Here is an 11,846-nt window from a genome sequence, read left to right on the forward strand (position 1 = left end):
CTGTATGTACACACAGAAGTAATCAGGAAGCATGTTTTGATCTTGCTGATGTACACAAGAAATGACAATTAATGTCCTCCTTTTATGATACAAAGCTGGGAGGTTTTTACAGTTACATTACAGGGACGATTATAGGGAAGCTTAAGGCTAAAAATAATGAAAGACTATAAAAACTACATTTTAACATTTAAAAATACCCAGGAAATTAACTGGAGAAGTGGGCAATGATCCAATTAATGGCTCGCATTTATTAGATATGGGGCAAGTCACACAGCACAAAGCTCCATCTCCAAAGGTGTGATTGCGCAGAGGTCCCTGTGCTCCTCACAGGCTTCAGCCTGAAGCAGGAGAAAGCATCATCCATGGCAGATGCGTCCAAAAGCTGGCCAGAGGGGGGATCCCAGTGAGACAAAGTGAGGGCAGAACTTCCCACCGATGGAAACAGGCTACATGGGAACAGCAGAGCTACCCAGAGTGGGATTACTGCACTCACAAGAGCCTGTATTGCAGCTCTCAAGCAAAGAAGTCTGAGCTGCAGCCCTAGTTACATGCTTAAATCCCTGTCTCTCAAAACCCAAGCCTTATGCAACTGCCTGTAATCCTTGCCTGATACTCCAGTGCCGAGTCAAGGTGCTCCATGGATACAGCAGCTGCACAAGGAAATCCGCAGGGGAGTCGCAATGTTCGATGGACAAATGGGAACTTCCATGTACCACATCACCCTGTTGGGAGAACTGCTGTGGGAATTGAGGTTTCAAAGGTTTTTGGGAGCCTCCTAGAAGTAAAATAGCTGCGCCATCGTTACTCACCTGCCTCCTCATTTGGAGTGGCTGAGAATAGTGTGTTTCCCAAACACACACGATGCCAGTAAAGTGCCTCTTCTGTTAAAGTACTGCTCAAATAAGAAAGAAAGTAAAAGGAGAAACAGCAGTTCCTATGAAATTGGAAATGTATATACTTACCTATAAGTCAAGAATACAGAAATGGCTTTATCCTCATCCCTGCTGCTCCAGAGGAAGGATTCAGTCAGTCTCAAGTGCGGAATCCTTCCTCTGAGAATGAGCAGATCTGAGCCACGGGCACCCTCTGCTGGGGTACCCAAGGTGAGAGTTGTGCAGCGAGGCTGCTCTGCAGCCCCCTGGCCCATGGGTGATTTATTTCAGCATTAAAATAGGGGAAAAGGGAAGAAAAGGCACAATTCAGGCCACAAAACGCAAGAGATGTCACCCCAGTGATGCCACTGTTATTCAGTGGCCAGCTTGCCTTCAGATTCGGACAACAAAGCCCTGTTTGCCACAACTGCTGTCATTTCACAGGGATTTGGGGGTTGTCCTTGGAGAGGGCAAAGGGGCAGACACAGCTCAGGATATGGGCACCCATGCCAGGCATCCTCTCCATCAGAGCCACAACCACACAAGTGAAGACTCGGCACTTCTCAGGAGCTCCATGTCCTGTCTCATCCCTACCCCAGGCACCTGAGGCATCCCCAAGGCCAGGCGTTCTGAGGGAGACATGTGAAAAACCTCCACATCCACAGGCGGGTTTATAGACTTCATTTAGCTGAAAGGAAAGTCCTAATTAGTCACTGTGAGTGATTTACTTGTTCATTTGGAAGGGGGGAAGGGGGAGACTGAGCTGAATTGTTTGAAATTATCCCTAAAGGGCACTGTAAATTAAGTGTTAATGAGGAATCCTATGCAAAGGGCCACAGCAGCTAAATAAAATAATTAAGGTGCTAAGTGATAACATTCATTTGGTTCTCAGTAATTCAGCCTGGCTTCAACCAGGATATCTGCAAATGAAGGCACCCTCACCCCACTGCTCAGCAGGATGGTGGTGCTGGGGCAGCCCAGCACCCAGGAGGATCAGGTCTGCCATGGACAGGAAAGTTCCCTGGAAGAAGAGGAATTCCCGATTTCCTCTTCCCACCTGCAGGAAGTGCTGTTTCACTAGTCACACTCTGGATTTATGTATGACACAAAAAGGACTGATCCAAGTCTACAACCAATCTTTTTGGAGGCTTTATTGCAATGGGCAGTGTTTTTTCCCACTACAGCTGTTTTCTAACAGCTCATGTCCATCTTTTGGCAGGGCTGCAGACCTGTTTACAGACATCCAAGCACCAACAGGTAACAGAGAAACCACCTCATCATGAGGAAACTGCTACTGAGTAGTCCCAAATCATACCTGGCTCTCACCAGCACCCTCTCGGCTGCTAAGGGGTGGTGGCCTCAGGGCACTCTCGGAGGCAGCAGTTTCTCACCGAGAACCCAAGTTCTCTCCACAGCACAACCAATGTACAAAGTCCTCCACGCAACAGGCACAAGTCTCAGCCATCACCACGAATTTTACTGCAAGAACTGAAGGATACGGCTGTCTGCTTTAAAAAACTACCTCTGCCTCCCTTCCTTGCAGCTGCTCCTCCGAGGTGCAGGTGGGAGGTGGTACCCAGTACACGCAGCATTAAGGCAGGGTTCTGGTGGTACCGTGTGTCAGCCAAACTGAGATCAAGTCAACGTCTCTCCCTTGTAAAAGTTGCAGCAATGACGAAGACCCTGGAAAGGGCACTTCCATATCCACACCAACAGAGCACCGAGCAGCTTCCACCACCGAATCGAACATTTCAGTCACCGTGCCTCAGCTTTTGGCTGCAGATGGAGTGCAGGAGAATACCTGTAGCAAAGTAAATAAATAAAGATACGTTTTAAACCACAAGAGAATCATTCTGCAGGGCTGGAGGTTTGACTTTTAAATACAGAAAATGGGACTGTGATGCCTTTGTGCTTGGAACTGTTCTTACCAGTAGCAACAGAGACATTCAGTGATTCGATCCCAGGGTGAAGGGCTCTGCCAGGGGGTATGGCCAGCATCCGATGGCACAGGAGCTGTGTCTCTAGGGACAGCCCATCCCCTTCACTACCTGCAGCAGAAAGACACTCAGGTCAGCTCACAGCTGCTGCTACATCCCTTCCCCCCCCCCCCCCCCCCAGTACAGTCCTTACTAATGCTCTGTCACAAGTACATCCTTGGCCCAAAGTTCACCAGCAACCTCACCAACTCCCACGCAGCAACAGCCAAGAACCACCAGAGGCGAGAGGGGCACCTTCGTGGCCCACTCCAGCTCCCCAGATCTGTTGTCCAGTATGTGAAGTGGTTTTGAACAATACCAGTGCACCACACCTGCACGCAGAGCATACAGCACAGACCCTTGTAGCCTGAATGCAAGCAGCCACTGTGCCCACAATACACGAGCTGCTGCCAAAAGGATGAGGCAGCCAAGAGGCCATGGGTCTGATCTGGTCCAGCAAATCCCACATCCCTATTGATAGTGACGGGTTCAGCCTTTTCAGCACACAGTACCACCACCTGGGTGCAACTTGTGAATGCAGACAGTTTAACCAGAGGCTTCAATTGATTAGTTGTTAAACCATCCAACAGCCCTGATATGTTTGGGCTGATACACTGGTGAAACAGAGTTGAAATCTATCCCAGGTCATTAATAGTTGTTTGACTCACACTGTCACAAAGGGAAATGGAAAGGGAGAGGCTTTAAACAATCCTGCACACAGACAAGCGAGAATGCAGAAGACCACAGACCTCCCAGCCTGCTCGGCTCCCCAAAGAATTCTTCCACATTCATTATTTAGAGCTACACAGACATGTGTACATGGCTGCAGGAACACCAGCTCATTCCAAAGGCTCTGTGCTCACCCTCTGACCAAAGAGGCTCAGCAGGTTGGAAGCCAAACACTCGCCTTCAACAGCCCACCCCTGGCCCCAGCTGAAGCCCAGACCTGTGCTGGGACAGCAGTGCCAGGGCACACGCTGCCAACCAAGTGCTTCTTCACCTCTGCCTGTGTGACCAGTGCTGTCTCACCTAAAACAGACACTTACCTGAAGTTTTAGCAGCACTTTCTATGCCACTCACTCCTCCATAAGGCAAACAAAATCCCTTCTGGGATAAGTTGCCACAAAACTCTGGTGCCTATTTACAGCACTTCCCCAGCAGATCCCTGTGTATTGATCTGCACAACACCCCTCTGACCACACATAGCAGGAAGATGTTGTCATTCCCATTTCACAGACTGGAATCTTAGTATCCCAGACTCAGTATCCCATTATGCTGCCCTGATTTAACTAGTAAGGTGCACTTTGGGTAAGGAAAAGACTGCTTTGGGTAACACATCTTGCATCACCTTCCTGCATGAAATAAGCCATGCAGGCAAGAGCATCCTTTGGCTGAGGTAAAGTGAACCTCTAGAAAACCAAAATCTCACTATTTTCCTCCTGCTGTAAGCCAGCAATGCAGGCAAAGCCTGGGTGAGTTACTCAAGGTCACAGGAGAAGCCTGGGTTGCACAGGAATGGAAGCCAGGCTTTCCACAGCCTGGCCTGCCTCTCCGTTGCTAAGACTGCGGTTCTCTAGGGATGCTTCCAGAAACGAAAACACATTATCCTACTTTCTCCTGATTCAACACAGAAAACTTTTACAACTTACTGTCATATTTGCCTCCTAAGCCTCTCAAACCACACTCTCATGGGACTCTTCAACTGGGACAGCAGCTATTGACAGAGACGGGATGGCTCCTGGAGCCATCCTCTCCTCTCCCTGGTAAGAGTCTTACAATTCCTAATAAAGACAGTAATTTTGCTTCCAGCTTTTACAAAGCTTTTTATGGCTCTGCTGCTTAAAATAATGAGGAACCATAAATTCAGGGCAAAAAGACTTGCCCAGTGTGACACAAATGAGGGAGTATTGACTGAATCAGATTAAATCCTAGTTTATACTGGTGAACAAAACCACTTCCCACTTCAGACCTTTGACTCCCATCTCTTAGCTTTATCCTTCACTGACAGCCCTCAAAGAGTAGAGCTCGAGCTTGGACAAGATGATAAACCAGGTTTCCTGCCCCATTTACAATTAACACCAGTGTAACAACTGCAGCTCCCAGTGCAGGAAGTTCAAATCCAGGCAGAAGCGAGAAGATAAACCCACCAATTCCACAAACAGCCTTAAACCCTGAGCAAAAGACTGAAGGTGTAAGAATAAATTACCCAGAAGCTCTTCTTACACAGACGTTTAAGTGCTCCCAATCTGCTCCTGTTCACACACAGCTCCCAGTCTTTCAGGCAGCCAGCCTGCCTGTCACCTTCAGCAATGACTCCAGTGCAGACAACATTAAGCTGGACTGTCCAAATCACTCTCTGCCAAGCCAGCAAGGTGCCAGGAGGGTGAATTCAAGTCTGCAAATGCTTAACTTACAAGACAATCTGTGCAGTGCTCGGGAGCTCACGACCAAGCTGAATTATCTCTGCTGCAGCTACGCTACATATTCAGATGTAGGATGTTTCTTCCAACAACCTCAGCATCAGATGACTGTAATGTTCAATTTTCTTTTCAGCCAAGAGTTAGTGCTCAGCAGAGAGTTGAAATCATTACCGCTGCAAGGTCCAGGAGGCTCTCCTCATGCATCTACCAATCAGCCTCCAATCTCCCCTGACAAAAGGATAGTTGGACTTTTTCCTGGAGAAATCTCTCATAACTCAAGGTAATGACACCACTGCCACTCTTGCCCCCTTCCTCTCTCCTGGTGTTGTCATCATTTCTGGGATGCATTTCTTTGTGGTCCATCAGCAGCGCTGCCAGCCTCCCTGCTCCCTTTGTAATATAGCTCCACACATCTTGCAGAGATGCCAGATTTGCAGCCTTGTCTTGTCAGTATTTCTAGGAGTTCAATAAACATTTTAATTAAAGGAATCTCTTCTGAGCCAAGAAAACCCCAGCACGGGGCAGGATTACAGCCCCTCGATTGCTCATCGCCAGTGTGACACTACTTCCAAGTGTAAAAGCTCAAAGCAGCTCTTGTGCCAGGTGACACAAAGCGGGGGAGCTACAGCATGGCCACACAACGGTGCCTACAGCAGCACTCTGGGGTGAATTTCCTTCTCTAGCTGCCACGAGGCTGCTATTCCCCTTCGCTGCTGCACAAACCCAAACCCTGCCTACAAAACAGCACACAGGTCTAGCAGGGAGGTTACACCTCCTCCTGATGGTACCACAGCAGCCAACAGCTCCTGTTGCCTTCTCCTAGGCGTACAAAGCCACCACTGACTGGTCTCTGTGGTGGTCTCCATGCCACAAAGCCCAACTCTGTGTTCAAACCATTCCCAGCAACAGCTCCTCATGCTTCTTTCTGGGCACAGGCACACATTCCTGTATTTTTAAAGAGCAAACATGACAGAGCAAAGACATGGCTCAGCTCATCCTTCTAGTCCTCAGCAGATCTAAAGCAAACATGCACTTCCTGGATCTCTCACTCAGGTTTGTGGTTTGCCAACACAGAAAATCCAGGTTCAAGACTACAGGAAAGGGCCAAAAGCACCACAGAACACAATGCAAAACAACAGCCTGTGGCTACACTGCCCCAGACCTGTCCTGCCACTGAAAACTGCCATCTAGACCCCATGCAGCTGCTAAATTCCCTGTTCAACTACACAGACTAGTTTGTTCCTGCAACGTGTTCTTCTGCCTCCCTATTTCATTTGCAGCCAGATCATTCCATTACTTCTTTCTCAGCTCTTCGTTTCCAGACCAAAGTGTGATGTGATGCAACAAACCCAAAACTAGCTTTGGAGTGAAACATGACCCCTGTTGCTTCCTCACACGTGCACTTCCACCAAGCCCAAAGCTCAGTGAAATGCAATACCTATTACTATAATAACGGGTTTATTCCACTGAAACTCTGAGCAGCTGATGACAGGGATATTCTCTGCATCCTCAGGCTTGCTGACTGTTCCCAGGACTTCCCAGCCTTCTGCAGCTTTAGCCTAGAAAGAGAAGAGAAATAAATGTTAAAAACCTGCCTTCTTTTCAAGCAAAAAAAAAAAAAAAAAAGAAACTAAGCCATGTATATAAACACATTTGTTTTCTCCAGCAATAAAAAAAAGCTTTTTTTTCCCCCATAAAACAGTTTTAGGAAGGTTTGGTTTTTTGCCAGGAAAGCACACAAAAAGAGTAGTGTTAAATAAAATACCATGAGGCTAATCCACAGAGCAATGCAGTGGAAGTTCTCAAGTGCAGGCTCAGCCATCAGAAGCCCATGGTAACGTTTTCAAACACAAGTGCAAGTAAACTCAGATGCCAAAACTCAGCTCATACAAAAGGCAGAGCACTCAGTGCCTCACATACCCAGAGAAGCAGCTTTCCCTCCTGCTCCTTAGTAAAAAGAGCTTTTATATTTGTCTTGGAAATCCATTTTAACAATGAAGGAGCTGCTGTTTCTTGCCAGCTTCGTTTCCTTTGAAACTGGCACCTTTTATATTACATCACATTTGCACCAGCCAGGCAATGCCAAGGGTTGGGGGAGTGAACGTGGGCCCAATTACATGAACTGCTGCAATGGTTCAATATGTTAATAATTAAAGATTTACAGTCACAAAGTGATTCTTTCAGGTGTTTCAACTGAATATCAATGCGTTTGATGTAGCTTTCATTTCACCATCATCCTGAAAGTGCCACAGACCCATGTTTTCCCATATGCATTCCCTTTCCTTTTGCAGCACGTTCTGCAAAGGGTCCTCTCTCATCTCATCACATAGGTACAGGCAAAAACCTTCCCAGCAGCTCACACCAGCACTGGTTTCTCCTCTCTGCTGGTCCAAAGGTTGCCCAATGCTGCCATCATGTGCCTGGGCCCTGGAATGCAACCTCCGACACAGCCAGGCAGGAGCTGCTGCAGGCAGCAGCTGTAGCTTCGGCCCCCACGGAGAGGAAGGGACAAAGACCTGGTCTTACCGAGCTCGCAGCCTCTCAGGAGGCAGACACAGCGTTATCCTGCTCTCGCCATCTTCCAGAACACCCACAACTCGGACCCGTTTCCCCACCGTTTGGAATGGGGTTGGTTGTGCACACCCGTCAGAGGTGATCCGACAGCACAGACCACCGGCAGCAGAGAGGAATGCAGAACAGGAACACATGCAAATAGGAAATACTTTTCCTGTACTGCCTCTCTGTTCAACACGTGAAATATCTTGAGGTTTCTTCATAGGAAAGGGAAAAAAATGTGGATCACTCTACCTTCAAAAAGCTCTGGAGATCATCGGTGCTGTAGACATCGAGGACTTCCATAGCTCCAGAGCTAGCTTTGCTCACTGTTGGAGTCAGGGGGCAGCTGCAAGGGAAAAAAGAAAGGAAAAGCATCATGTAAAAGTAAAAAAAAAAAAAAAAAATCCAGGAGAATTTTTGTTTCTCCGTTTCCTTCTGCAGCCCAATTCCAACTAGTCCACTAGATATCTTGCTCACTACATAGATGTATTTTGCTATGGAGAATAGAAGGGCCCAGAAATTAACCCAAGAAATAGAGGGCAGTTTTATGCACCGATGGACAACTGAAACACAAAGTGGCTTACAACAAAGGGTGCCCAGGGAGGTTCTTTTCCAGCCTGGAACACCACATCCCATAGCCTCCCTGCAGAGTGCAGCACAAAGCAGCAGCTGCCCAAATTCAGCTCCAGCTCAGTCCTGGAAAGCCCTCTAAAGCAGCTGTCGAGCAATGCAGGCTGGAAACCTCTTTGAGAGCTAGCAGGAAAAGACAGAGAAGAGCTGAAGGAGCAACCAACCAGCCCCATACCTGTTCCTCCGGCTTGTCACCACTCTGTCCACCCCCAAGAAGTACGCAGAGCGCAGCAGTGCCCCCAGGTTCATGGGATCCTGGATCTGCTCCAACACCAGCCAAAGAAGCTGCCGGTTCAGGCTCTCTTCATCCCTCAAATCAGGCTTTTCAGCTTCCTCCAAACTCTTGAAACGGAGAGGAGTGGCCTCCAAACAAACTCCTTGGTGGACCTGACCTCTGCAAAGAGCATCCAGCTGCTTCCTGTTGACATAGTGCACAGGGACTCCCCGGGCCGTGGCCTGAAGGGCAAACTCACTCATAAGAAACTGCCGGGAGCCACTGCTCTGCTTGAGGAACAACCTGAACAGGTCCCTTCTCGACTGAGAGAGGGCCAGGGAACACGGGGAGATCCCAAACAAGATCTCGGAGCCTTTAGTCCTTGCAATGACCAGAGGCTTTCTATCCATCCTCTTCCTCACCTTCCACAAGCCGCCTTCCCTCGAGTTCCACAGCTCCCCGGCTGCAGGGGCAGCCAGCATGGCCCCTCTGTCTTTGGATCTATGCCCTGGTCTTGGTTGGCTCTGCGGGACCAGGCCCTCAGAGGAGGTGCTGGAGGCCCGACAAGCCCTAGGCAGGGCTGAAGGGTGAAGCCGACCGCCACCTCCCACAGGGCCCGGTGCTGCCTCAGGCCCACCTTTGGCCGAGCAGCCCCTCAGGCCCCTCCACCACAGGCCGCAGTGAGCGGGTGACAGCCCCGCGGCCCTCCACACGCGGGCCGTGAGCTCCATTGGTGCCCCGAAGGCCCTTCCACGTGGGACAGGTACCCACGGGCACCGGGGCAGGGCACCGAGACCAGCCCCGACCGCGGCGGCAGCACCGACACCGCAGAGCCCCGCACCGCTTCCGGGTGGGCACATGATAGCACCACCGAGACGGGGTGAGCCGCCCGCCGCGGCAGCGCCGCCTGGCGGTGGGAGGGAGCGGACGGGCGGTCCACACGGCATCCACCGGGAACCGGCGGGTCTGCTCCCGGCCACAGCCATTGCATTAGCAAGCTCATTCCATTAGCAAGGGCAGCAAAGAGCTGTTTTCCCTCTGACCCCATTCCCAAAGGTGGTGTGTGCTCAGAGAGGCTGTAAAACCCACAATGGCAAAAAGAGGGGAGATTGAGAAAGGGCTCCAAGTGTGTTCAGCATGCCCTGTGGCTCCCCAGCTCACTCCTGACCTGTAACTCCAAAGCAAAATGCTGCTCTTCTCATTATGTGCTATTTTCTATCCATCTTTTTTTCATAAATGGGTAGACAAGGGGCAGGCAAACAAGGAACCAGCTCATTCACAGCAACAGGTTTAGGGCTTCCAAGGGTTTATCCCACGGGAAAACATACCTGCACGGACCACGGGGGACATGCCACAATATGATTGCTGGACGATTTTGCAGAGAGAAGCCACAGTTTTTTTCATTCCTTTTCCATACCATTACTCTGAAGCATTAAGTTACATCAGGCCTCAAAAAATACCATGAAATTGCCTTTACAGGTTCAAAGATCTTAAGTAAAATCTTGTTTTTCCTGCTGCTTCCTAGGGCCAGCTATGCTTATGGTTCCTTCCCCACAAAAATGAGAGCTGAGACTACTCACCTCATCCCAATCTGCCAGATAACGTTTGCTGATGCAGCTGCTCATGACTTACTGGCAAAAACTGTGGATTTCAGTGACTGTAAACCTGAGCTCAGGAATGTGGCTCTGCACTTGGACATGCTGAAAGGGGATTGGGAGACAAAAATGCCTTCAGTTAACAAAACAATAACCTGTTTTGCTTCAAGGAGAGATTGAAATAACTCAATCTCCAAGTCTGAGAAGCAAGAGCAGTTCATCCCTTGCATAATTTAATCCAACCTGGTCCATACCAGCAGCCTACCTGAGGATTTCAGTGGCTTCATTGGAACAAGGATGGGCAAATCCAACCTCCACAGGTTATCAGTGAGACAACTGGATGCTGTTGTGCTCTGGAAAACAACTATGAAGAACCAAACACACACATTTCTCTCTGAACTCTTCACAAAAGGTTTAGCTGTGAAGAGTAAAAAGGATGTTATAGCACAAGGATGTTATAGCACAAGAACTGCAACATACACAACAGGAGAACCACAGTGTGCCTCTCTTTTTATTCTTTATTTTACAGTTCACAATGAGAAACCTACTGATAAATTACACAGTTCACCCTTCTGTTTGGGGGTTTAAATGCCTTGGAGTTATGCTGCCAATCCCATCTCATCCCAGGGAGGCGGCACCGCATTCACGAGGCAGAGTGGCCAGACAAACCCCTCCATGGGCCATGCTTCATGTGGGAAGTTAATGGGCAGCAGGGATTATACCCCTAAAACCACATTTGAAATGGAAAAATATACTGGATATCATTTCAAGGTTACTTTATAGACTTGCAACTGTTACCAATGTTCTCAGGGAAAAGAACAGAACAAACTTCCAGATAGCTTGTATTTGCAGGGAGCAAGTACCCAGAATGGCCCTTTCTCAAGGCCCTGCATCTTAAGCAATTCTCTCCAAAGCCTCTTTTACAGAGCAGAAAGATAAGTCAGGTCCCTCCTCGGCCATGGATTTCAACATCTGCTTAACTCAGCACATAGTTGCAGCCATCAATACACGTTTCACCAGTGCTATCCCACACCCTTGCTCCTTTTCTGCTCAGAAATATATACCTATATATATATCTCCTAATTTCTCAACTCTTTCTGAACTCCCAGTTCAATAATCTTCTCTTAAAAAGATGGCACACACTGCACAGCACATCTACTGCACTTCAACAAACTCCTGCAAAAGAGACACTATGGAAAACACCAGTTTTCATATCAAGTTTGGCTGAACATCACAGGGGTGTTACAGAAAGCACAGCAGGGACTGAACCTTCCTTAGCCAAATGGCTCTGAATGGAGGATCACAGCGGCTTGGAGACAGAAGAGCTTTTCCAGCTGGCAAAAGGGATTGCTGGCTGCGTGCAGATCTGGGCTGGCTGTTCCTTGCAGGACATGATCTAATCCAACGCCACAGCTGAAACCCAGCTCTGTGCAAAGAATCCAACACAAAGCCACGACCTCAGCAAGGTGAAGATGGGCAGTGCACTACAGGCGTCCAAGACCTCATGGGGCACAAATTTCACTCACAGTAAATGAAAAGGCCAACTCCGGAGATGAGGCTACAAGTACTTGCCAGCAGAAACT

The 11,846-nt window shown here is 48.7% G+C and overlaps 1 protein-coding gene across 1 annotated transcript; it reads right to left on the reverse strand.

Moving 5' to 3' along the window:
- Positions 1-2,008: 2,008 nt before the first annotated feature.
- MRM1 (mitochondrial rRNA methyltransferase 1) lies at positions 2,009-9,630 on the reverse strand. Its single transcript, XM_061470034.1, has 5 exons — positions 8,630-9,630; positions 8,077-8,170; positions 6,707-6,827; positions 2,801-2,920; positions 2,009-2,673 (listed from the first exon to the last, which is right to left on the reverse strand). Exons 1-5 carry the CDS (start codon positions 9,613-9,615, stop codon positions 2,624-2,626), a joined length of 1,371 nt encoding a protein of 456 aa, XP_061326018.1. The 5' UTR covers positions 9,616-9,630; the 3' UTR covers positions 2,009-2,623.
- Positions 9,631-11,846: the final 2,216 nt, after the last annotated feature.

This window comes from Pezoporus flaviventris, unplaced genomic scaffold (genome assembly GCF_033815535.1).
Source record: "Pezoporus flaviventris isolate CSIRO_AGI_PZ_B2104156 unplaced genomic scaffold, CSIRO_AGI_Pfla_v1 ptg000063l, whole genome shotgun sequence".
In the NCBI taxonomy this organism is placed as follows: Eukaryota; Metazoa; Chordata; class Aves; order Psittaciformes; family Psittacidae; genus Pezoporus; species Pezoporus flaviventris.